General features: G+C 40.0%; 1 protein-coding gene across 16 annotated transcripts in view; it reads left to right on the forward strand.

Moving 5' to 3' along the window:
* FBRSL1 (fibrosin like 1) overlaps positions 1–27,226 on the forward strand; it is a 558,326-nt gene that overhangs the window by 349,007 nt on the left and 182,093 nt on the right. For all 16 annotated transcript variants that reach the window (XM_052798081.1, XM_052798088.1, XM_052798095.1 and 13 more), the window contains one exon: positions 22,702–22,731. In XM_052798081.1, the coding sequence (XP_052654041.1) occupies positions 22,702–22,731 (30 nt within the window). The remainder of the gene's footprint in view (positions 1–22,701; positions 22,732–27,226) is intronic.

Raw genomic sequence — 27,226 nt, forward strand, 5'->3', positions numbered from 1 at the left:
GTCAAGCACAGTTTCCCTGCTCACTGATGGGACTTCATTGGCTTAGGGAGTGAGGAAATGTGCATGAAACAACTCTTGGAAGTCCTAAAGCTGGCAGAAACCAGGACCCGCCCCCCCCTGCCATCCTCCTCCCCACTGACACAGAACCATTCTCATCGCACACTCTAACTTCATTCCCCATACTAGACCTCAGTTTCCCAACAAGTTTTTAAAATTCTCAGTGCTGGGAGCTGCTTTTCAAATGCACCATAAAAATTGCAGTGACTCAGGTGGATTGGAGCCTGAGACACCACCTCTCCCCGATGAATTGAGGTGGTGCACGCTGTACAGATACGCTCATGCTGATCTCCACGTGCGTTGGTGGTACCCATTTTATGCACTGTGGGCAAATGTGTGATTGCAAATGTTAATGGAAAGATAACTGTATAGCTTGACTTGGCTTTTTTGGTGCAAAAAGCTATGTATTGTGCACAAATGACAAATTATTGTGCATTGTAAAGTAACACAATGGCTTTAACGCACTCATCGATACGATAGCAGGAGTGTAGGAACAGGTTAACCACTATTCAGCTCTCTGGCAAACTTTCCTAACCCCTAATTATTAGCTGCTTTATCAATGACTATCTGAGCAATCTTTTTTTTTTTTTTTTTTTTAATGGAAAATCCTGAATCTAGTCCTTATTGCTGCTGAAAGGGAAATGAGTATGCTGATTACCTACATGCCAGTTGCTCCATCAATTCAATGTAGGAAAACAATTACGGATTGGAAAATTTGCAGTTCATTTGCATTAAGACGAAAAAAATCTTTATTCAAAGATAATTATTGCTTAAGAACTTGCTGCAAAAATACCAATGGATTTTTCTTTTAAAATATTGTTTAATATTCATAATACGTTACAGCGAAGAAAAGTACATATACCTACCTATCTGTCAAAGGTAGGACTCGTGAACAATAGATACTGTTCTACATGGGAAGTGCAAAAAGCTTTAGCTAGGATAAGGGTCATTATCATCATTAGTATTATCATTTTATTCCTCCTTAAACTCTGAAATAAATTGAACTAAGACTTTTCAACAGTTAAGAACCTGAGGGAGTTTAATTAACCCGTTAAAGAAAATTCCACTACAGAGTTTAAGACTGATGAGGAAAAATTTAACTTAATGTATTTTAGTTGATCAAAGCACAAGCCATGGAACAAAAGCTTCTGAACATAATTTTTTTAGCCTCCCTTAGATGTTGAAGAGCATTAAGCCTTTAAAAATTATCATTAATGTATGTCAACTCCCCCAGTTTCATTTTCTAGTGACTTTGAGCAGATGTAGTTCACATTTATAACCAGCATGATCTTCACCATCTGAACATTCATGATTTTATGAAATAAGACCCTTGAGACATAATGTTTTATTCCCTCAGGGTGAGATGTACCCATGAAGTGACTCAGATGGAAAGCTTGTATCTGTTACACTGACTAAACTTTCTCTCTGTGGTGGCACCAAGACTGTCAAATCAGTGGGCGGCGTGGTTTGATTGGCAGTACCGTTTTGAAGGTCGTTTTGCTCAATGTATTCAAAGTGAGACAGATGTGGCTTTTTTTTCAGTTCTTACTCTGATTAATTGCCTCATTCAATTTCAACTCTATTGCAGTTAAACATTAATTCAGTAGGACTTAATAATGTATTCATTTATGATCTTGCTTGTGCATTAATGACAATGATTTGCTGTTTTTTTAATTATAGGGATCCATGCAATGCGTATTTTACATCCACTTACAGGAAAATGCTATACACTCTTGTTCTTTTATGTCAGATAAATTAAACACTCAAAGAAGTGCTGAAGTACTTTATGAAATATTTCATTCTAAATATTTGCTGCAGCAAAATATGTGTTGCTACAGACACTAGCTTTAAAAACACTTGGAAGAGATTTGTATATACCTAGGGATTACAGCTTTTCATATATTATGTGAGTGATAGTCCTAGACCTCTACAAGAGCACACTACAGAAAAATGTGCATCCTGCTTAATAAGAAAGTGCCTTTGTTTCATTTTAACACTAATTAGGAGGTTTGCTTTGTTTCGGCTTTCTTCTGTCTCAGTTCTTTCCAGTAATTCAGGCATTTGAGGATGAGTGGTTTAATGTGGTTTCTGCATCATGACAATATGCCTTCTAACCACTGGGCATCTCCAGCGGACCCCTATTTCCCTGTCCCCCAAATACTGTTTTTGAAGTCAGCTCACAAAGAATTTGCAAAGCTTGAAGTGCAACTGCATTGCATCTGTAGTGGCTTTAAGTCTACATGTTTTTTGTGTTAGTGGGCCTTTCCTTGATCACGTTTCTTATTCCATAAAACATACTGCAGTACAAACCCAGTTTTTGTTCTCTAGGCCTCCACGTCTATTTCTGCACAGTAATGGAGATCAAAAGTAAATATTCACGCGCCGAGCATTTCACTGTTTTGTGCCTACTGTTTTGGTACATTTAATCTTTATTTTATTTGAGACCAACGGGTAAATAACCATTACATGCAGTGTCTGCTCCCACAGATATGGTTATCCAATCTTACTTAGTACTTATATAGAATTAGAGCCACACGTCTTCTCTGCATGGCACTGGGCACGGCTACCTACTGGGACTTTTGTCTCAATTCAGACATGGCATGGCTGGAGCTGAAAGTACTAGTTTGCCTGGTAATCCTTAGCTGGTTACCAGATTGGGCATTAACAGTTTTCCTATGGCGGCATTAATACTACACATGGTTCCTGCTAGCATAATTACTTAGCGTAGCTTGAAAGGTCTGATCACCTACCGCTAAAATGACACTTTAATGGGGATTAAAGTTTTCCTGCACAAGTGTTCGGTAGCTTTAATTAAGCAGGAAAAGGCCAGATCAGTAGCAGAGTCAACATCTCTCTGTTGGATGGCATTCTGTTTTGATCCCAAGCTCTATATTGGTCCCATGTGAGTGATGTATTGGGATGGTCTTTTTGCTGTAAATTATTTTACATATTCTGCTCTCTAATAAAAAAAAATTGGGATGCTGTGAGCTGCATATTGTTCATCTGCTGCAGGTTTCATTCTTTCCCCCCATCCTGAAGTCCAGTTTCAAAATTTCTGATGAAAGCTAGAGAGGAATTTCCTCTTTTTTTCTCTTTTTCCACTCTGCAGTCTGAGGCTATGTCTTTTTTTTCCCTTGCACATGTCAAACTAAATATTTTTTTCATTCTCATTACTGCAGAACGACTCTTGGGAAGATACTTGTTTATGTTCCACTAAGGTTTAAAGTTTTGGTTCAGCAAATATTTACGGGTTCCTGAGCTGAGATACCTCTATATCTCATGAGCCGATGGGAGTATTTCTGGTGATGGTAGAGGGAGGTGAACCAGTGTTTTTCAAATAATTACCAGCTATATCTTTCTATCTTAAATATCTTCATCCATCTGTCTTAAATATCTTCACTGGGGCATTGAATTCTCCTTTTCTCTCTCTTTTATACATTTGTTTATCCACTTGCAATTTAAAGCATTTCTTAGTGTCTCATGGGTTCTTCAATCTTTGGGCAGTTAGTTGAAACTTCTGCGCAGTTTTTTATTTACTGATCTGGATTGCATTGGGGCATCAACCAGCCTAATCCAGAAATTCTAATTAGCATTTCACATCTTCAAAGCACTGTACAAATGTGAACTAATCATATATTAATCATGCTGAATTTTATGTTGCCTTATGTATTCTCTCTCATGTACTGTGCATTACAACCTGTCATATTATGAACCATAGTATTTGAGAGATGAATCCAAGCTCTTCAGCTTTTTGTTCTTCAGAAGAAAGGCAATTGTCTAAAAATAGCTCCTACTCCTTTTCTTCATTGTCTTTAACATTTGGTACTATCATTAGTCATTTGAAAAATGACTATCCTTATTTCTGTGGATTGTCCAGTGATGATTGCCCTAATCTGTTTACTCTGATTTCTGCTTATTCTGATTGTTGATTCACTTAGCTGTTTTCTGTCATTATGTGCGTTCCAGAGTTGCTAAATACCATGTAGTATTGGCTTAATTTAGAAAAAGAAAAAAAGGTGTAGTGTTCATGCCAAAATTGATTCTTCTTCACTAAACCCATTTAATTAATTCGGAATCTCCCTCTCTCTCTTTGCTATTTGTTTCTAAATAAAATAGTAAGAAGTTGTTAGGATACCAATAGTGGGTCATTTAATAAGAGCATTAGTACTATGCTAGGGCTGTCTGTTACAAATGCAACCCTGTTGCTAGTGCAATGGTTCTGATTCACATCTGGTCAGGTGTGACTTAACTACAGGATCTACTAAAAATAAAACCACAGTAGGTTTATTTTTAATAGTCACTCCTTGAGGAAAATAAGCAAATTTAGTCGTGAGGAAAATTAGCAAGAGAGCACCTAATAAAGTGTCCTGCTCTCACACTGCGGGGAAGGATTGAGAACCCAGTTCCATCATTTCCCCCCATCTACAACTCATTGCAAAAGCTGTGCCCAAGTGGCGTGCAAACTTCAGACAGATCCTCGTGGAGCAGTGTTAAACACCATAGGTCGGTAATGAGCAGTAGAGCATCTGAGGTGCCAGGGTGCTGGTAGGCGCTTCAGGATCCTCTAGGTTTTCAGGTTAGTGAGCACCGTAGAAACTTGTAATTCATGCTGGCTGTGCTCAGAGGATTATTTCTGATCTAGCATGATGTAATTTGCTTAGATGTTACCATGCTAATTACATGTTAACTTTCCATACTTACCGTGTACTATACCTCCCATAGGAAAATACTGTATTCAGAACAAAAAAGATTTAGAGTTCATACACTTAAAAGAATGCATAAAACTTTGGCAGGAACGGAATATTGAAGTGATATATCTTCCTAATAACCAAAATAAGCAGTATTGTGTTGTTGCTGTAGGAATTTTTCAGTCAACCTTGGTTAGTCATTTGAAATATCTTGGTTCCCACTCAGATATTTCATTTGTTTGTCACCTTTTTTAGAATGGAAAACTTCTGAGAACAGATTGTGCTGAAAACTTTTGTGAACTAATTGCAGAAAGTACAAAAACTTGTGTGTGGACTGAAGTTACAAAAACACTTACACTTTAGAGCAAAATATACTTTTTGTGGGCACTTAATGGCTTGTACTGCATTTCTTGACATTACTTTAAATCAGATCAATACAGTAAATGAGGAAATACACCACACTGTGCATTTATCATGCACGTCATTGTCCTTAGAGGTCATCAGATAAGCATAAAAGAAAGCGATTTCTCATTTCTTATTTTCAATGAGCAATTACTAGTAATGTTGAAGTATATTATGCATCATTACTTGTTCAGTGTCCTTTATTAAAAAAGGAGAAGTGTAGAGGTTTAATGAAAGGTTTTTAGCTAAGCAGAAAGTTGTAGAAATAGAGGGAACTCTCTTCAAGCAAATTTTTTATGAAAAGTGAATATTATTACACATATTCTTCATCAGTTCTTAGCAGTGTGTTCTCAAAACAGGACTGTGTGATGAAAGATGCATCATTGCTGTCCTTCAAGAGTCAAGAAAATCAACACACGGAGTCACACAGCAAATTGTTGTTCAAGTTAGGAACTAAACTCATTCCTTGCTTGCACTCTTGTCTTCTAACCACTTCACTGCTTTCAAAACTTCCAGTTTATGAGCAGAAGAGAGAAAGAAAAAGTGAATGTTACAAGTGACATTTGTAATAAAATCAATAGCAACTATTTTATTAACTTCTGGTGCAGTACAGCAGTACCGTTAAAACCGTCGCTGGTGGAGGAACAGCCAGGGTAAAGAAGCAAACATCTAGCAAAGGTGGCTTATGTGCAGAGCAATGTGTCTCGTTCTGCTTTGCTAATGGTAGCTATGGCAACCTCAGGACATTAACTTATGCAGTGATTGCAAGCCGTGAGCATCAAAGCAAGTAATTAGAGAGACAAATGGGAAGTCTTGATGGATTCTTCCATCAAGATCAAAGCTTTATATAAGTTTTTCATTAATCTGGGAACAAGCGCTGAGATGATTTGTATGTTCTATTAGGCTATCAATGAAAATTGGGACCAAAGCTAGGTTGTTTTGTAATTTTTCAAGGAAGGACCACTCAACCCAGTCAAAACCCTTTTTAATAGCAGTGATAGTAAATCAGGAGTGCAGTAGTTGTATCAGGCCATTGGAGTATTAAGCACATTCCTAGATGTTTTCAGGAGAAATATAATTGTGCTAAACTTAGGTTGTCCTCATCATTACCAGCAACTTTAACTGTAACTCAAAAATTTTAAGAATGCAATATTTAATCCATGACATGTGCTTCTAAGGATTCATAGGATTAGGGGATTCACTCTCAATATCTTCAAATCATAGAATCATAGAATGGTTTGGGTTGGAGGGGACCTTAAAGATCATCTAGCTCCAACCCCCCTGCCATGGGCAGGGACACCTTCCACTAGACCAGGTTGCTCAAAGCCCCATCCAACCTGGCCTTGAACACTTCCAGGGATGGGGCATCCACAACCTCTCTGGGCAACCTGTTCCAGTGCCTCACCACCCTCACGGTGAAGAGTTTCTTCCTAATATCTAATCTAAATCTACCGTCTTTCAGTTTAAAACCATTACCCCTCATCCTGTCCCTACACTCCCTTTTAAAGAGTCCCTCCCCATCTTTCCTGCAGGCCCCCTTTAAGTACTGGAAGGCTGCTCTAAGGTCTCCCTGGAGCCTTCTCTTCTCCAGGCTCAACAACCCCAACTCTCTCAGCCTGTCTTCACAGGAGAGGTGCTCCAGCCCCCTCGATCATCTTTGTGGCCCTCCTCTCGACTCGCTCCAACAGGTCCATGTCCTTCTTATGCTGTGGGGCCCAGAGCAGAATGCTCAAATCAAGAACAGAGGAGAGTTACTGGTTGAAATTTAATGACCTGTGCTATATAGATGCTCTGAACTGTGGTCCCTTCTGGCTTTATACTCTAACCTGTTTTTGTTAATGAAAGAGACTGGGCAGTGTAAACCCTGCGGGCAGCATGAAGTCCTCGAGTAATAGGGGAGGTGATAAATTGTCTGAAGCAACAATGAGTAATTGTAATGTAGATCTTTACACAAACCTTTGGATGGGCCAGTTCTCTCTATATAGGGAGATTAGAGTGAATTTGCAAATATCATATTTTATATTTTCCCCCAACTGCAAGCATTTCAATAACCATAGGCTATATTTCCCTATTTCCAAGATTTGCTTTTCTGAAAGGTAACTTATCTAAATTGCGCAGGAGTTTTCCAAATCAGTGAAACTTCCACAGCACTTCATTGAGTATAGAGCTTCATGCAGGATGCAGCAATTGTCCCTAGAGCATCAATAACTTCATTTTGTTGGGATTTTGAGGCAGGCATTAATATTTGGGTTGGGCTTTCATTTTTAATTGATAAGGGAAAAGACTATCTGCCTTTCTTTCCTTCTTGATAACACAAGCTTCTCTTTAGTAACTTCAAACACCCCAATTCTTCAGTTAAAGGCGAATTAAGTTTTCCTGTATTTCAAATTAGCTCTCTGAGGGTGGCATCAGCTCTGTTTCTTTTATGTTTAAGTCCCAGTTCTTTAATCTGTTTCTAATACATTCTGTTCAGCAATTTTGCATTTCTGTTTTAGTGGAAGCAATGCTGATTAATTCCTTCTTATGACATCTGTGGCTGCATCCTAGATTAAACCTACTCTAATACAGAGCCTATCATTAAGTGTTAAATATTCTTGCAAGGCTACTTAAATTAGATTCAACATCAGTGGATCATTTAGTAGAGAGTCGTTAATTCTCCATCTTATGGCAAGGCCACATTCTGGTGATGCTTTTAATCACAAGATTATTGAGGTATGATTTGAAAGGGATATGCTGCCCATATTTTGCCTTTGGGCAAATTATGAAAGGTCAAGTTGCCAAGGAAACAAAACTAAGATAACATTACTAATTCCTGAGTCCAAGAGTTGTCTTTCCTGATCATATCATTTACTCAACATACATGCTTAGAAAAGATACCAGCTAACAATATCTCTGCCATTTAGTTCAGCAGAAAATGGCTTTATAATTCTTGCTCTTCTAGATAGTGTTTGTAGTGATGACAAGGCTCATCAGAATACTTTGCCTCTATAGAACTCACAGATTGGTTTGTTTGATGGTTTATGGATATGGTAAACATTATTTCTGATTTATAGAAGGGAAAAGAAGGAAGGGAAGGGTTAGGATTTACATGTTCAAAGGTATCTACAAACTTCAGATTTTACCAGTTTTTCCAGTGTAATCTACAGCTCTTTAGAGAATCCTGATGTTCATAAAGTGAAGAGCACTTGATAACGCAACTTCATTAAGGCACCTGAAGTTAAACGCTCAGAATCACAAAGCCCTGAAATTTTTCTTCTGGTCACAAGTCAGGGCAGTGGCAGAGCCAGAAAGAGCTCTCCAGTATTTGCTGCTATCCAGACTGTCATGCTTCCTCTTTTTCTGTTATTTTCTTTTTTTCCTTTCCTATTCCAGGTGGTAAGCAGTCGTATAGGATTGGGTGCAGTGCAGGAAAACCTGTATGAGTAGTAGCATGCTATGAGGACTCTCTTCCTGCCTCTTTCTCCCTTCCATCCATATATGTGTGTGTGTATAATATGTGTGTGGGGGTCTTTGTGTCCAATTCCTTGTCCTTCCTTTGGACAACTCATGAAAAAGGAATCATTTTATTCCCTGAAGTATCAGCACCTGAGATTGTGGTAGATTCTGTCCTTAAATTTCCATTCTGAACTGTGCTGTGTCGTAGGGCACTGCATAATGAATACGACCCTGCCAATCAAGACACTCTGTTTTATATCACTTATTACTAAATTGAAAATGGTGTTTTACTACAGCAATAAAGGGCTGGTACAGCATGAGGTACATTTTTATACAACTCTATGAACTTTGTCATTGAAAACATTATAGCCTTGAATTTGAGAGCACAGTGGAAGGCAATATAATTTGATTACATATATTAATCAAGTAGAGTACAACATATAAAACCAGTAATGCATAAGTCTGACTGGAGCCAGATAACCCTCTTGTGCATCTTAGAAAGATTTATTTTCAGTAATATAATTCATTTGACATGAAAGTATCATAATTGCAGTTGCTAGGAAGGATTTCTTTCTTTCCTTTTTTAGGGAAAAAAGCTATCATGCTTTCAAAAGCAGCTTGTTCTTTTAAAGCTTTGCTTACTGAAAATTGAAAACAAAGATTTGTTTTTGTAATTGTGGCAATTTTTCATTAGCCAGCTGAGCTAACAAAGTGGTTTGTTTTGAATGCTCTTTCTGCTTCATAAACAAAAGTGTGTTAGGTGTGAATTTAAAAGATTTTTTTTTTTAATGTACATTGATTAGCATGAGACCCTGTCATTCTCAACCTGTGCTGCTAAGAGCTGACCAGAAGCTCTTGAGCTTTTAGTTATCTGTGCAAGTACTTTGCATAAATGCTGAGGAGAACCTTCCCACACTCTAGCTCCATGAAAAGGCTTTAAAGCATATTTAAAGACACCTAATTACTCTGCAGTCCATGAAAACCCCTGTTGTTATTATATCTGCAGTAGTGACACATACTAATAATAGCATTATCATGAGTTGCTATTTATGCATTTTATTGCTACATGTGGCTGCAAACCACACGTGAGTTGGTTGGTGTATCACAGCTGATACAGCAAAAATCACAAGTGAAAAAAGAACTACTGGCTGTGCCACACGTCCTGTTAGAGCAGGAAGACCTGTCTACTTCATCCTGCCAGTGCACACAAACTGAGAGGAGTTAAAACATTGTGGGATATTTTCCAGTTTTTCAAACAGATTTAAACATTCACCTTTGTTCGTAATAACCTATTGGAAAATGAAAAGTTTCTATAATTCAATGTACTCTTACTCCATGACAAATACATAATAGTTTGTTCCATCTAATTATTAGCAGTTTTATCGTCATGCTAATAATAATGGTTACTGATTAAAGGGGATAGAGTTCATTCCCAGACAGACAGTGTTTGTAGTCCCATCTCATTATTGGTCCACAGTGCAGTAAGTTTGGGTTTTGCATTCTTGCTTTTCAGTGTTCTATTCTTTTTCTCTTATTTCCCCTCCTGTTGAGATGTTTCCTCTTTCTTTTATTCTCTAATCGCTGCAGTCTGGATTAGCCATACAGGGGGCTGTCACTACTGAGGAAAGACTTTGGTGTGTTGGAGCTTCTATTCATAAATGACATCTATCCACACAACTGAGCATTTCCATGTCAGTCCTGGAAGAAACATGCAAATAAAAAAAATCTGTGTAGACAACAGAAAGGATAAATGTCCTCGAGCCTATTCAGGAAGTTTCAGGATGGTTTAGCTAAGGATACTTGCATTCCCATCTTTCAACATGTACTACCAGCCCTTGTGTTGATCTTTGAGGTCAGTGCTGGTCAAACTACCTTTGGAATCTGAAAGCAGAACAGTGAGGTAGGAGGCTCCATCTTGTAGATCATTACATTTACATCCATCGCTGATATTTTGGGGGCTGACAAGAACAAATGAGTATCTAGGGGGTCGGAAGAGAGGAGCAGATGTACTAAGGCAGTGGGGAGACTTTACAACTTCACCTAAAATAGCAAATATATTTTTTTAAAATTGCTTAATGTTTAAAGGTTTGTCATTTAGTGGTCCAAAGAAGTATTTTGCAGCTAATGGCATAGGCCTTGAACCTTTTATATTTAGCTTTGTCAAGGCATAATTTTGTAAGAGTGAATAACCAACTACATTATTTTCTTATCAAATTAGCTTGCAGCCTCTGCTATATGCCTTAGATTATATTGAAGACACCCATATGTATGCCCTAGGCAATGTTTGTCCTTCACTTCCAAGACTTACCTACTTTAATATTTTTAAGATCTAAATAGAATGAAAGGAAAAAAAAGATTTAATTTGCATTGTATTAATGTTAATGACTACTGCTGGAGATTTTTGGCGGGGGGGGTGTTTTTACTTTTTGTATTTTAAATCTCTTTTATTTCTATGTTGGTGAATTTCTTTGTTCCAGGGTAGCTTGCCTGTGGCGAGTGGGGCATCCATCCCTCAAGGTTTATTTTAAAAGCAGTGGTTGAAATCTGCAAGCACATGCTCTGAGAGTTTCCTTGGAGGAATAGGTCTTCTGTAGATGTCTCAATTCTTGTGCTAAATCTTTTACCAGATTTGAATTTTAATGTTCAATAATGCAAACATTAATGGTAGCTATTGTAAGCTTTATATTTTTTAGCCACAACAACATAAACCATGCTATGAGTTAAATAGCAGTGGAATTAAATAACATTAATTATTATATTAATTATATATAAGTATTGTAAATCTTGTCCCTGACAAGCAACAGGGACTTCCCTTTGTAGCGGCTAAAAGCATTCAACAAAACAAAGCAGCTGATTCGCATAGCTTTCCTATATTCATTTAAGTTAAAAATGAACTGTACTTCATTTTGCTGAATTAATGGATGTTGAGAACACAGTAGGTGCTTTAGGTTGTTTTCCAAGTCCAAAGTTCCTAATTGAATAGCGTGCTAAAATATTACATACAGCATCATAGTGGTATGTTTCAAGGTATGTAGCCTGTCACCCCAGCTTCACCCCAGCTGAATTCAAATTGGCTTCAGCACACTCATCCTGCCAGGTCCAGAATAAGTGGTTACAAGGCACAGCGGAGATTTGCCTTCATACCTAAATGATGCCAGGTCCGACCATGAAATTAATCCCCACTTCTGAGTGTTCATGTTAGAAATGTTTGAGTGTCCAGCTTGCATTTGAATGGGAAAATCTGTGATACACTTAGGGGGGAACTTTAGAGTCATCAGGTGGATGTCTTCATGCATAGCCTGGTATGTTCTTTTTTCACTGCACCGCTTGGACTTACAGGGAGAAGTAAGGAAGAAGGAAGTTGGTAGCATGAGAAAAAGAGTGTGTGTGTGTGTGTATTAAAAAAAAAAAGGAAATAAAACAAACATGCATGTGAATAAGCTGTAACAAACCTCAACAAGTTTCATAACCAGAAATCCATCACCCTCATTCTGGAGGGTAACTGTTACTAAGCAGGATACTAAGGTATTAAGAAATGCCTTTCCTCCCAAGTTCCATGCTGAAATTCCCTCTAACAGCTTCCTGCAACTAATAATGGTTCTGCACCAAGGAAAGACAGCCATGCATGTTGTCCACTAAATAAATACGTAAATAAAACCTCCAAACAGAGTCACATACCATGGAGTCAGAGAACTGAGAATAACTAAATGCTTTACATTAGAGTGGGGGTACTTTAGCAAAACCTGTTATTTTGTAGTGGCCGAGTACTTTTTGGTGACTCCATAATGGCGTGGCATAGTAATGGACTAGATTTGCAGTCCAAATAGGAGAAGAAAACTGATGTTTATAGTAAGTGGGGAATTACTGTACGGATCGTTATGGTTAAAGTGGCTTTTGGGTCTATCCATGCTAAGTCCTAAACTTCTCTTTAATTTTAAAGAAATTTTAAAATAAAATTTCTAAATACCTCCCCCTCCAAACTGCAGCAGCCTCTCATTGTAAATAATGGCTTTAAGCCACTTTTCTTCTGTTGGACATATCCTGTTTAGGCATGCTTGTATTAAACAAAATTAGAGCTGCTCTGCGCTGTGAGTCACTGCAAATCCTCTCTTGGTTTCTGGTCCTCCCTGGAGAGCGTGAGGGACCAAAGCAGCTGGGGCAGGGGGGTCCAGGTAACTCCAAGCCAGGAGGCTCATGGTAAAGAGGAGGCAGCAAGGCAAAATGTCTCTTGCAAGCAAAAGGCATTAGTCATAGCTTAAAACTGTAGAATAAGAAAGTAACTGATGTTTCTCTGGTTCCTTAGTGAAAACCATATACAGCACTGAAGCTGTAATGTCTCCAAGAGTGTCTGCCTAATGAAAAGAAAATGAGTGACAGGTGACACAATGCCCAAGCGAGGGGAGAATGAAAAGAACTTGTGAGCACTTCAGAAGAGAAGCAAACTGCATCTCTTTTCTTGTCAGAGTCTCCTCCATTTCGCAAATTGGTGAAATGCAGTGTCAGCCATTCAACTTTGCGTGCACTGTCCTTTCAATTACCCATGCATGGCTGTAGGATCGCACCACCGGAGCCATGTGGAAATGAGTTGAAATAGGAAAGAGGTGAAGAAGCTTCAGTTCATTATTTGTGCGGTCCTCGCAAATGCTGGGCTAAATTTGGCCCATAATTCACATTATCCCTTGGTACAATCATAGGCGTTACAAGTGAAAATGACCTCCTGCACTGTCCAATCTCTCTCTTTCTTGGCAAATATGGGCTGAAATTAAGCATAAGATTGTATGTATGCAGCTGGCTCTCTTTGGGTTTCCCAAAGCATCCATCCCAAGGGTACCAAGATTCTGCAACCATGGATATAATGAGTCAATCACAATCACTAAATTGACTTCAAGGCAGCTATATCAACCTACCATTAAATACTTAGAATAAGTCTAAATAATGAGAGAGAGGGAGAGCGCGCTATTATATATTGAAAGAGATATATTATATGGAGATAGATAGATAGATCAATCGATTGATCTATTGATCTACTTTTTTCTAACCATAGAGTAGAATAGATTGATTCTGGAAAAGACAGCATTAAATCATCCAAAAATTATGGAAAAGCATTATACTGGTATATTAAGGCCTAAAGTAGGAGGTGTAATATGGTAAACTAGCAGGAAAGCCTCTCTTGAATGTGGTACAAACATTGCTGTGTAGATGGCATTGAATGCTGACTTTTCTATTTTTAAGGAATGTGTCTTTATTAAATGCTTACATAGCAGCATTTTTCTATGTAGGCTCCAGTAAAATATTGCATTATGGAAAGATATTTCTACCTTTCCTGTGGGGGGGAAGGGCAGGGATGTGGGAAACCCAGAGAAAACTGGTGGCTCTTACAGCTTTTTCAAGATAGCTTGGTCACTCTTGCCCATGAACTAGGTCATTTTTAGACTTGGCTTGAAAGTAGGCAGCTGTAGCTCTTACTTTGTAGATCTCAAGGAATAATTTGTGATTATCCCTTTTTTTCCAAAAGTGTTTTCCTGTATATATGTGTAATAATAAAGAAACCATTTTCAGCATAGAAGATGTGCTTGTCAAACCACAGCAATGATTTTCCAGTTGCTGGCTTTTTTAGTTGTGCAGCCTTCTAATATTTCTGCTTGAATTCTTTCACGACAGAAGCAAATGAAAATTACACCGTGGTTTTTAGGTCTCTGTTCCCTGATTTTTGCTTGTCATGTCATGAACTTCTTCGAAGCAGTGAAATGGCAGCCCATCTCCCAGAGAGCTCCAGACAGATTTCTAAAGTTGTCTTGTTAACAGCTTGTCAGAAACCTACATTTCAGTCTCGCTGAGTTTATATCATGCAAAAAAAAAAAAAAAAAAAAGTTGCTGGAAATTATGATTTTTACAGGTTCTGACATTTTTCTAAAGAACTGAAATGCTCAAGGCTGCTGTCTCCCTTAACAGGCTGTGCTGTTTTGGGTAATATTCTGCGTTGCATCAACTGAACATCAGAGCAACATTCAGTTTCTTCCCTTTAACATGTTCTTTGAATTATTTAAGGTGTTTTGATGTTGGCTAGAATTTGTAACAAAGTCCTCCAGCTTTTATCCTAAAATATCAAAAAGGTTGAGATTTTTTCCTTCCCCCTCCTTCCCTTTTCTCCCTCTTCCCTAACCCTTCCTCCCTCCCTCCTCCCGCTTTTAATAGATCCTTGCATGGATCATCAGGGGACTTTCTTTTATGTTGTACAGCATGAAATGACTTAGTCAGGGTCTTCCTGATTAATTTATGAGTGCTAAGGAAAAGGGAAGGGGGGAAAAAACAGTCCTTGAGGGATTGACCCTAAGCTGCAGCAGATCAACTCAATTTTATGGAATGAAAAGAGACTTAAACAGTATTTTTAGCATCGGTTCCTCGACCCGCAGAGGTAGGGAAGCTCCCTGCGTCTGGCAGGCTGAAGCAGGGCGGGAGGTACCCATCTCTCCGGGCGGCTGATGGAGTGGAGTTCAGCTCTTTGGAGGCACCAAGCACTTTTAGAGTTAAAGCTGTGGCAGATTGGTGGATTAATGTGCTCTGCCTCCAAGGGACAAATGCTCTTTTTTTTTTTTTTCCTTCTTTCTTTCTTTTTTTTTTTCTTTTTCCCTCCCCCTTACTCCCTCCTTCCCTACTCTGGGCTTGCAGATGACAGCTGTTGGTCACTTAACAAAATGTCCTCTTGATTGCTGCTTCACAACAGGGGCCCCCTCAGACCAAACAGCACATAGCCCGTACAATGCATCACTGCCCCTCAAAATTAGTTATAGTGCTCAGGGCTATTCTCGGCTGCCATAGCTAATACTCTCTTGCTGTTCTTCTCTCTCCCCCTCACCCTCCCCCTCCGCAGACAAAGGCTCAGCCTATACATCTGTAGTGCTCATAACCTCCCCCTTCCCCCAGCCAAATGCTGAGGAGAGAAAGGGGGAAAAAAAAAAAAAAAAAAAAAATTGCTGCCCTGAGGCTCAATCTGTTTCTTACAGCTCTACCCCGGCACTTGGAAGCCTGAGCTGGTCTAGCCATAGGGAGGCCCTGACTCATTTCATCAAACTGTCAGGGAGGCAGTGGAGCTAAGAGGACTCTGCTGCCTGGGGCAAGTTCAAGTCAACATTCGATTTCCGTCCTCCCCCCGGCCCCCGCCTTTCGCTTGGACACTTTCTGCGCTCTGGATCTAAACTTCTCCCCGAGCTGCAGCAGCTCACAGCTTCTTGCCAGGAGGAAGGACTTGTGGGACCTTATAAAGGACACAGTGGCAAAATTGCTGCAATAAATCAGTGGCCCTCTGACACTTGGCGGTAGCTTAATGTTTTGGCACTTTCTTTCCTGTGTATGCCTCAAGTCCCATTAGCAGGCTTTTCTGTCAGTCTGGCTCATGATAAAACTCTCTCTTCCTATCATCTTAAGCAAGCCCCTGCAGACATGAATCCGATGCCAGACTTAATAGGAAACAACACCCTCCCCCTGCACACACAAGCGCACATCCATACGCGCTGCTGCTGCGAGCAGCTCCTGGGAAGTTAGCTCAGAGGACAGGGAGAGGGGGAGGGCTCTTAAAAATAGGCTTGATTTTACTTCTTCCTTTAAAAGAAACATTAACAAACCAGGATTTAAGTCTAATGCTTCCCCGAGCCTCACTATTAAAAGAAAATTCGGTAACTAATTTTGGTTGGAAATAATAAGATAGCAGTAACATGGCCATCCTCTGGGACCGTGTGAGTGGGTGTGCAAGCTCCATAGGTATCTACACTGTTCATATATTCTATGCAACTATTTACATATATATTCTATCCTGCCGGCTTGCATTGTAATATTATAGACTGTATATTTAATATTTTTGCCTCCTCTTCTCTCAGCCTTACACTGCCCCAGACAATTTTAATTGCAGGTACATGTCCCTTCAGGCTGGGATGTGTTTTTTCACACGGCTAGCTTAGATGTCTATCACCCTCTGCTTAATCATAATATAAATAGCATCTGTAGGTATGTGTGTTTGTGTGCAAATTAAAAACAAGCCTTTCTGTCAGCTGTCTGGGCAGGAACCTCTAACTTCTGTGCTGTATAGTGTCTGGCACAATGGGGCCCTAGAGCCTTCAGGCTGTGTAGTCACAATCTAGATCATAAACCTCTGGTTTTGGGTGGAATAGCAGATACTGCGTTTACGTGAATAAAAGGAGGTGACTTTGTGCAATTCTCAAAAGCTTGGAGGATGTGGCCCCATTTCAGATAACAGAGTGTTTCTCTGCCCCTAACTGATGACATAACACCCAAGTGTTGCCAATCTTGTTGCAGTCTTGCGAGACTTGGGTTGTTTTTGTTTTCATTTCTTGGAGCTCTTGTTCCTGGCATGAGGCACTTTATGTGAGTATCTGATTTCATGTTAATCAATGTAGTGCTTTTCTTATGTGACGAAAAACTGCGTGATCTGGAAGTTAAAACGTTGGGGGTAAGAAAAGAGTCAAAGGATGTTTTCATGGTTCTTAAACTCACCAGAAAACATCTAGAATCATAGCACAAACAATTTTAATATAGATTGCAAGGAGCCTGATGCCAGTGGAGGTGTCCCGGAGCACAGAGCCTACATGTGTCTTCTGTAGATGCTGCTTTTTTGGAAAAATCTATGCATAGCTCATTCAAGGCCTGCTCCCCTTCTGCACTCAAAAACCCTAAACTTACATGGCTAAAACACTCTGCAGCTGTGCTAATTCCCTGAATGCTGTGATAGAGCCAGCAATGACACTACTGAACACCTCTGAGTCTAGGTCCACCAGAAAACCTTTGTAGTGGAGATCTAGCTTTATTTGCAGTGACACAAACCTCTGCATGTGCTGTTATGTGATCTGATTTATGCTTGTGTCATGTGAACCACAGCGGGTAATGTCCGTATTTCCTGTTTCAACCTTAGCTTGTTTGGGATGAGAGAGGGATTCGAGGTTTATTTTCAGTTCAGTGCAGGCAGGTGTGCTACTGGTGGCATCTACGTCTCCGTGGTAAGAGAAGGCCCTTCTCCAAATACGCTGTTGACTGTGTTCTACAGTAGCCACAAGTCCATCTTTCTTTCCTGTTGAGATGATTTGTACAAGCAAGCAATGGAACACATGATAACTCAGTGCCTGGTGGGAAAGGCATGATGGAGGGGGGTCTTGAAATGTGAATTTCCACCTCAGCCGTCAAAAAAGAAGCAGCCACAGGGCCTGGTCTACACATATGGGAGCTCTGTCTCTGATTCCTCCGGCCTTTTGGGTGCAACAGGGGAACATGTGGGACGGAGGGGGTGGTGGAGTTGCTTAGGTGGAGGTTAGGAAAGTGCCAGCTTTCTCACCGTTTCACTCCCTACTTCACTCCCTACTTCTGTTGGCAGCAGCCGCCAGGTTGTGCCCTGTCCTGGTGAACCCAGGGCCAGTTTGGCAGAGTCTTTTTGGCACTGGGTCTTCGCGGGTGGAGGGCCCACGTCTGCAAAACTTGCGTCCTCGTCTGTGGGGCAGAAGGGGGAAGAAGGAGGGAGGGGCAAGGCCTTTTTATGGCGCAGAGCCGATTCTAACTGAATTATGTGTTGCTTCTGCTTAACTTTACCTCATGGGAGGCTTTTCCTGACTGGATTCTGTCACTGCAAGAAATTGTTTCCAAAAAGCGGCACAATTAGGGGTTGGCTTTGCAAACATGCTTGGTGGAATTGAGAGGCAATTGGCACAACCCAGTGAATAATCCTTTTAGGAGCCTTTATGAACCCGGCACAATGGCTGTTTACAGTTTCGCTTATAGACCAGGAGTGTTAACAGGCCTTTAGAAAAATCCAGGTAATTGAAGCTTTTGTCTTTCAATGAACCCCCATAGCTGTCAACAGTTGCCATTCTCCACATTTTCTTTAACTTTTTTGTTTTGACAAGGGCTTTTGTCCCTCCGACAACAGCTGCGTGGGAGGTGAGCGCTGGCCGGGTGGCGGAGGAGCCCGCGCGGCCTTGGCCTGCTTGGCCCTCAGGAGGGAGCCGCACCGGCCGCCTCCTCACCAGGCCAGAATAAGTTGTCTTTTAAGACACAGAAAATCCTCTGGGTCAAACCAGAGTTTCTCCTATCGCTTCGTTACTCATTTAAACATCCCGGCAATGCGATGCACCGGCCTCCGTCTCTCTTTGTCGACCCAGGGCTTTGCAGGGGCGGGCGGCGGAGGCGAGGAGGCTGGAGAAGAGTGGGTGCGCGGAGACTGAAGGCTGTTACCACAGAAACTGAACCAGCCCATTGAAATTGTGTTTTTTAACACACACACTCACACCCCGCAAAGGGAAGGGGCCAACAGCGGTTCTGTTTTTCACAGATCTGTCCGGGTGGGTTTGGTTTTGCTGTCATTGTTTTTTTCAGTGCCATTGCGTGTTCAGCAGCCTGTGGGTTCCTGTTTCTCGATGCAAATGTGGGAGCCTGCTTCTTTAAAATAAAGAGAACCTAAGTGAATTCTGAAGCTTGGGGGTTTTTTCCACCAAAGGTGGCTGTATTTTCTTCAGGAGTCAGTGGGAGATTAACATGGGTTGGTAGCCGTGAGTCTCAAGCTCTCCATTTTCCAGGATGCTGTATGTTAAGCAGAAATCCAAATTTTATAAATAATGGTGTGTTAATTCTTCTCCCATGATCTCTCAGCATGTAGACTGCTTAGTAGCTTTGCGCCGGTTTGGGACTTCATTCTCATGTGGATTAAGATGTGGTATTTTGGTGTTTTAAAAGCCACACAGTAGGAATCGATACGGGGACAGTTTGTGTGCATGAGTGGGTCCTACGTGGCTGGGAGAGGTGGGAGAGGACAGCTATTTCATAGGGCTAACAAGAAATTATGCAACTTGCTGTCAGAAATACGGTTTTTAAAGCACCCATCTTGCAGTCACAGCTGCACAGTGGGCTCTGTGTCCACAAAGAGCTGTGTTCGTGTGTTGATCTGCATCCACGGCCCCGCTGACTTCTTCAATTGCAAGACTGATGCAGTCATGATTAAAGTAAGGAAGATGTAAGCTAAAATGAAACAAAATTCTTTGCTGTCCTTTCCATTTTAAAAACAATTAATTATGGAGTATTTACAGATCCTGAATGGGGAAAAATGTATCCTCAGAGAGCTGATGTTTGCTTCATTTGTATGTCTGTTTATAAAATTTAGCATGTGGACTTGATGGTTCGCTGGCTTTTTGCAACTTTCACTTGTCTGCATGAGACAAAGTTGCATATTGCTACAAAGCAAAATTAAGCATCTAAATAAAGCAATTCTGCACCTTTCAGTAATGCAAACCATCTGTAATAGGTTTCTATACTCATTAGAGGCATACAAGTTTTTGAGGTCAAATCTGTTTTCAACAAAAAAAAAGCCTGTCCTCTTTTTTAAATATCATAATGCAGTAAGAAATAGGAAGACAAGTTTTGTTAGAAAAACAGGGAGCAAGACTAACATACTATGTTGTATTTGAATAATAATGGTTACTAAAGTTCTCCAGAACTGTTTACATCTGCCCCCAAATATTTTTAAGCTAAATTTATTAAGGTGTATAGTCCTGCAGTTTTATTAAACCAGAGCTCATAGGCAAAAGGTTTGAGTTTTAATAATCTTCAATGTTTTCTAGGCAATATATTTCTGAGTTCAATTTATTTGATTTTTTTATTACTTCAGTGTATCATTCTTTGACTCTGTAAGAATTAAAATTTGTGTTGATGTTGCCTAAGCATCCAATTTTAAGCAACGCAGGGCTGAGTGTACTAACTAATTTTTATGCCATTTTTGTGATAGGTGTAATTCCATTGTAACATGCTTTTGTCTGAACTGTGCAGGTTGAACCATGTCATCAAAATATTCTGCCTCTAAAATACGAGTGTGCAGGTTGAATGAGCACAATGATTAAAATGGTAACTTAGGATACTTTAGCGTAGACCAGATTTAAAGGGTAAAATACCATGGTCTTCATGACCCACTCAATTATGCTAGTAATTTGGGGGAATGCACACTCCCTGTAGCATTCTGACTTGATTTGAGCCCCCCCGGGTGGAGGTGAAAGACTTCCCTTGAGTCAGCCAGCATTTCTCAGGCGCATGTAAATAATAACAAGTGTACTGCTGTGAATGCATCTTCTCCCACCCCCCCACCTTGTTTTTGATGAATGTGTTGCTTTGTCACCGTGAATTAGCACTGTCTTGAGCAAGCACAAATGCAGCAGGTACTGGTGCAGCCTTTGCCCAGCAAACCTGTTTCAGCATGTCTCAGTGGTGATGGACAATTAGTCCCATTCCAGGCCCAGAGCAGAGACTTCTAATTGTTCGTGGTTATGTGGCATGGAAGAGTCAGCTGGTGATGATGATGATTTATCAGGACTGATTTTACTTTTGATCTGAATGTCTGGTTTGTGAAAAAACAGAAACTGTGTTTCCTATAATAATTTTCATAAAACTCAGTCACAGAATAAAAGTCCCCAAAAAAGGCTCAAATGGCTTACGGGAAGGTATTTGCTAAAGACATGGCTCTCTGATGTCTTGCCTTCCATGCACAAAGTAATTGGCTAGGGCTTAATGCAGTTTGCTGGCATTAACACTGGTTATTCCCACAGGACTTGCCCACCCACTGCTCCCCGACCCCTGCAGAGCAGTATCCTGCCTTCCTGTAATTTCTTCCATTTTTGCTTCAGGTTCTTTTTTTCCCAAAATGGTTACAGATACAATTAGATCTGTGTGCATCCTTCTAAACAGTTGGATTTCTCTGTGAAAAACCTGCTGTGGATCAGGTGGGGCAGTGTAAAACAGTTTCATTTTGAAAGAAAAAGAGTTCTGCTTAGTCAAGACTATAGAAAAACAGGTTCCGTAAACGAAGCATTTCCATTGCAGTTAAATGGAAATAAGGAGTCAGTTGGGAAGATGAGCAGTCTTCACTGTAGAATCACCGTGGGAGACCCCTCCACTGTAGCATGGTTCTTCATGTGCTCGGTGTGTTAAAGAGAATTTAAGAGTAAAAGGTTCCTCAAGTGTTTGGGGTCAATCATTTTATGTGCCAAACAGAAGAAGAGATTAAGTAGTCTTGCAAAAGCCTGCAGAAAACTAGGAATGTAACAGCTGAAATTTCTGCTTTGTAACTTCAGGATAAAAGGATGTGATAGGAAAGATCCCTGCTCCATGAGGAGCAGGAGCTGGACAAAATGACCAAACAGATCTATTCCTTCTTTTACATTCATGACACCGAAGCATGTGCATTCTCATGGACCATTTCCACATTTGTAGCTTGTCACTGCTGGCTTGCAGAGTCGCCTCTTGTTGAACCAGTGAACTCGATAGAGTGCCACCAGTTACAAAAACCCACCCGGACCATCCCCATCAGCGGCTGGCTGAAGGAGAACATTCCCTTTGTGCACAAAAGCTACAAAATGCACTGGCCACTTTCTGTCAGTACAGCAGACACCAAGAGATATATTTTTGTTACCCATCGTAAATCTTTCTCAGCTCCAGCCAACAAGATGTGCATGTCCTGAAATGTTCAGTGCTCAAGTTATCGTTCCATCATTTGTGCTGTGAAAATAGAGCATTTCATTTTCAGAGGCTGTAAGAGATTACACTCTAAAACTCTTTAAGTAAACACTTCCTCCTGGGATCGTGATCTCATTCAAACTAAAAAATGTACCAGAATTTATGATGTATTTTAATTACTATTCTTGGTACCACTCATTAAATTAGAAATTGATTGCCAGTTTCACAGTTTCCTTGTTAGATGACAAAGTGCTTATCAAGGTGAAGCAATGCAAAACTGTTACTATATATTCCACAATTTGGGATGGTAAAAAGGCATGCTTTTTGTTGTGGTATTCGTGTTACAGTTGTTATTATAATGCATCACTGATTGTCTTTTTTGTTTAAAGTTAGCTTTCCCCCGTCCAAGTAAGAGTATACCATATTTTTGTATAAGAAGGGAGAAATTGGCTTTGTCTGGTTTATGCTAGCAATCTAAAAGGCATTACTGCAAACATCAAAAGTGTGTTTCATTGAACTGAGAGCATCATAAACAGCTATCCTAAAGATTTAAGAGGATGATGCAAAAGATCCCTATACATAAAGGTGTTTCTCAAAATCTTTTTTTTCTCTCTCTAATCCACAGTGTGACAGCGAGAGTGATATTGACGATAAGGTAAGACTGAATTTTCTTCTTTCATGTGCTTTACTACCTTGGAAGTTCCCTCATAGTCAAAATAAGAATGAATTTGAAAATAATATTTTTCCTCCAATCTTCATGTCAAATTTAAAAATACCTGTATTTGAATTAAAAAACATTGAATCAGGTGCTTTGTGATCTTCACTAGTTTTTGTTTACAGAAAAGAAACTCTCATTAACATAATAGTCCTTCTTGATTATTATGTGAGCATTCGGTGGGACCCAAGTCATAGCGTTAGTGCTGTTTCAGAGGAAGTCTCCTCCGATAACTTGTCAGGAGCCCATATTTTATTTATAGTAACCTTTGAAGATGTCAATTTTGTAATCAGTTTAGAAGATGGGACAACTGGTACCTACCCTCAAAGGCAGTGTGGTAACTGTCAAAGAGTGTTTTGTCATGTTGCATGCATATTTATTACAGAGCAATGATTTTTCTGACCTTCTTTTGGATACAGATGTTTGTCGTTGAAAGGTTGTAGTTGTGTGTTTTTGTGGAGGGATCTCTTGTTTCACCTTTGCAAGGAAAACGGAGAAGTCCCACTATGTAGCAACAGTTGCACCATGCTTTTAAGCATCAAATGTATAAAAGACCTTAGTATCCCTTGCTGACTTCTCTTCTGGCAGATCGAACTTGGCAGTCTCAGGTTAGATCTTCATCAAACTTTTATTATATTTTGGCTGTCCAGTCTCTTGCATTCATTCATGAGAAGCTGTGGCACGGAGGTTTCTACTGGATCAGCATTACAAAAGTAAAGGCTGGCTTCAGATAGCCCTGTCTCCTTGGCAGCACACTTGGCTGCAGCCATACATTGGAGGTTACCATGAGTTCAAGAGACTACACTAAAAGCTTCTTCTGGTTAAGTCTTTTTCTTTTTTTAAATATTGTTAGAGCTTGGGATGCATTAAGGTTTCTTCAACTTCTTTTAAAAATCCCATCAGATACCAAATATCCCTGGAGTATGGCAAAAGCTGTGTTTTGAGATGAAGGCTTGAGTGAAGAGAAACATTTAAATCATATATGTTGAATGAAAGATACTGTATATATTTTATTTTATTTTATTTTATTTTATTTTATCTTATTTATGTGTATGTATGTATAATGTCACTCCCTGAAACCACCACCACCCCCCGACTTCTGTTTCTTACAAGGTTACACAGCAGCAGAGCTGATAGCAAGGGTGGTGAGGGTAAAAAATTATTCCCTAAAAGCTTAGATACCATGGGGTTAAAACATTTCTTAGACTGCCCAATCAAAGAAAGTAAAAGCAATCACTTAGAAAACTGTTTAAAGATCTGCCAGTCAAACCTCAGATGAAGTTGTAAGTGACATGTAGTTTTATTATACAGCTATGCTATTAATGATTATCTAAATTACACTGGTAGACCCAGCTAGCGGCATTACATCGGAGACTGACGTTTGTTAGATTAGGTTTGACTTCACCTTGTAGAGAAGAAATTGAAATCTGAACAACATTGATTAGCTTTCAGAATGTGGGATCTGAGGTTACCTTCAGAGGAAGCTGCATTGTGTTTGGCTGGTAACTTACTGTCCTTTACAGCAAATGAAAGGCTATTACAGTGTTCCTTACCATTAATATGGCATTTCTTTACATATCTGTAACTGTAATTTGACCTTCTAGGCTCACGTATTTCCTAGCTACTTTCTCCTTAAGGTGACTCCACCTTAATAACATTTCTTTTCTTCATAAGGAGAGCAGCACAAGATCATCATCTTTCTATCTCTTGCCTGATCTGTAGAGACATGAGACATGACATCGGTTCTATTAAATAGGTCTCTGGAATTAAGTAGGGTTGCTTTTCTTGTCAGCAAGGATGTGTGCACATGCATGTAAACTTACCAAGGCTGAAGTGAAGAGGCTTCAAACCTTTCATGGGGATAATGTAAATGCAACATTGCCTTCCAGTTGGGGAACACAAGGGCAACCTGGCTCTGTTGATACCTGACATACTATACTCCTGTGGAAACACGTTCAGTATTTGTCTAAAACTTAGCCTGGCTGATGCAACAAGGAGTTATAAAAATATTGGCATGAATGTCCTGAGGGATTACACTGAAGAGTGCTTTTTCCCCCTTCCACGTATTGGCAAAATGTATCTTCTAATAATGCTCTCTGGCTATTGCAGCCAGATGGAGTATTCAATGTACTGTCTAGCCCAGCATCAGGCTTCCCGAATTACATGACGGGTCAGCTTCATTTCGCAGCGCTACAGAACAATCCTGCTTTCCTGCTTGGTCAGCAAGAAGCAGCTTTCTCTAGGTACACCTACACACGCTGGCACTAATGAAGGGCAGGGCAGGAATTACTAATGTACTTTTGATTTGCATCACACTTTTTGTTGGTCATAAACAGCGGATCACTGTCATCTGTATATAACTCATGAGAAAAACAGAGGAAAAAAGAAGTTCACGTACAAGTACAAACTGAGTCAGTGATAGAGCTAGAAGCAAAACTGAAATTTTCTGCCTCCTACTTCTCTCTCTGTACCATGCTACTAATTATCCACTATTTATTTAGTTCATAGGTATATGGGCTATTGAGCTCTTAATGTTTTAAAACATAGACGTTAGAGTAAAATTAAGGCTTTGCCCTCACTGCATTGAAAAATATAAACACACTCCTGATGGTTTTGGTTTTTTCCTTGTGCAGTGTTGTGCAGGACTCCAGGGGAGAAAAGTAATTGAGCATAGTCAGTCATACGTATGGTATAGCAGAATCGAGGAGCCATTACTTTAGTGCAAGGTACAGTTTCACAGCATATTGTGAGAATGTTTCCAAACAGTATGCTGCTGTTTTTAATAATCAGAGAAGAGGAGCTCAAGGCTGGGGACTTGTCCAACCCATCTACTTTCTGAGCACTGTCTCTGGCCAAGTATAGCCTTTCACTTCTGCATCACTGCTGAAATCTCAAAGGAAGTAAGTGGGATGATACTTTCTCACACCTATCATTCTGTCACCACGCGCTTCTCAAAGAACTGTTTGAGATACCCAAACTAATAAAGTGAGCTGTCCAGCCATTTAACCAAGCGAGAAACTTAGCAAATCATTTGTTCCCGGAGATGGAAATGCAATTCCTGTTTCTTTCACTGTATATTCGTTGAAGGACATCCATTTGGACTCTGCAACTGTTAGGAGAATTGCAGGGTAGTTTGTCAAAGCTGTGGAAATGATACTGTGCTTTTTGTGAGGGAGGAGGGGGAGAAGGGGAGTTAGTGTGATAATCGTATTACACTATCTCTGCACTGTGCAATAGCTGCGATGTGAGGCTCACGGTCCATAAACATTGTTACTGAAAATATATACTTCCTTTAATAGCAACAACAGCATTAACAGATAGCAATTACCCTTCATTTTCAGGAACTATAAAGTCTCCATTAATTCAAGATTTATGTAGTTACAGCATTTAGCACAGGAATAACACCACAGAGAATTGGTTTATACACATGTAATGAGAGAGCTTATGGCATACTTTAGTGAACATTAACATAATAGAGTAATATAAACCATCAACAGTTCCACTTATTGTCTCTTACCTGCTTTAGCGTCACTGTGAAAAGTGGCTAGCAGCTTGGTAATGTGCTCTGTTAAATGGTGTTCTGCAGAAAGCCAAAAGTCAACTTGTGTAAAACAAGGGAATGAGTAATCTCTGGTCGTTACTCCAAAATGTTGCTCTCATTTTTTTAATAACAGTGTTCAAGATTGCATTAAAAAAAAGCCTGTTTCTTTCTTTAAAAGTAATTCATTGTTCGTGTTCTTTCAGTCTTGGACTTCTGTCTCCTGTGTGTGAAATTGTGGGTTGTCAGCTTAATTACATGGCCCCGCAGCGTAAGCAAGCTCTCCAAATCAGGGGTTAGATATCAGGGATTCCTTGATTTAATGTGGTGCTAAATAAGATGTACAAAAAATGACACTGTATTTCTAAGTTGAATCAGTATTTACCGTATATTTGTTCTGTAAATTGTTTTAGCTGTAGCAAGCAACCTTTGAGACAGGTAAAGCTGTATAAAAGATGGAAGCAAAAAGTTTTGAAGCCAGGTTTCTAAAACAGCGTTTTCACACTACTTTCTGCAACAGCACAGTGAGTTTATTAGGCCCTGCTTGCGGCGATATGAATTCAGCCTTGCCATGCTGTTGTTTGCTGTGCTAATTTCTGAGTCCCAGTAGGTGCCTGGAAGCGTGCAGCAGCACACGAGCAGGTGCGATTTAGCACTTGATACATGGGAGAAGAGCAACACGATAGTGCTATGATTACTTCACCACGGGCTGGGTTCCCATCCTGCTACGTGCTGTATAGATGCAGAACAGCTCATGGCTTAAGGATGAGATTAGAGTGAAGCGACTCAGATAAATGGGGGGACACTGTTAACAGCAGCACTGTTTCAGTATGTCAGCAGCCTTGTTGTTGTCCAGCTTTGGTTTTGTAGGTATTAAGGTAGAGGGGAAGGTTTTAG

Source organism: Harpia harpyja, chromosome 9 (assembly GCF_026419915.1).
Source record: "Harpia harpyja isolate bHarHar1 chromosome 9, bHarHar1 primary haplotype, whole genome shotgun sequence".
NCBI lineage: Eukaryota > Metazoa > Chordata > Aves > Accipitriformes > Accipitridae > Harpia > Harpia harpyja.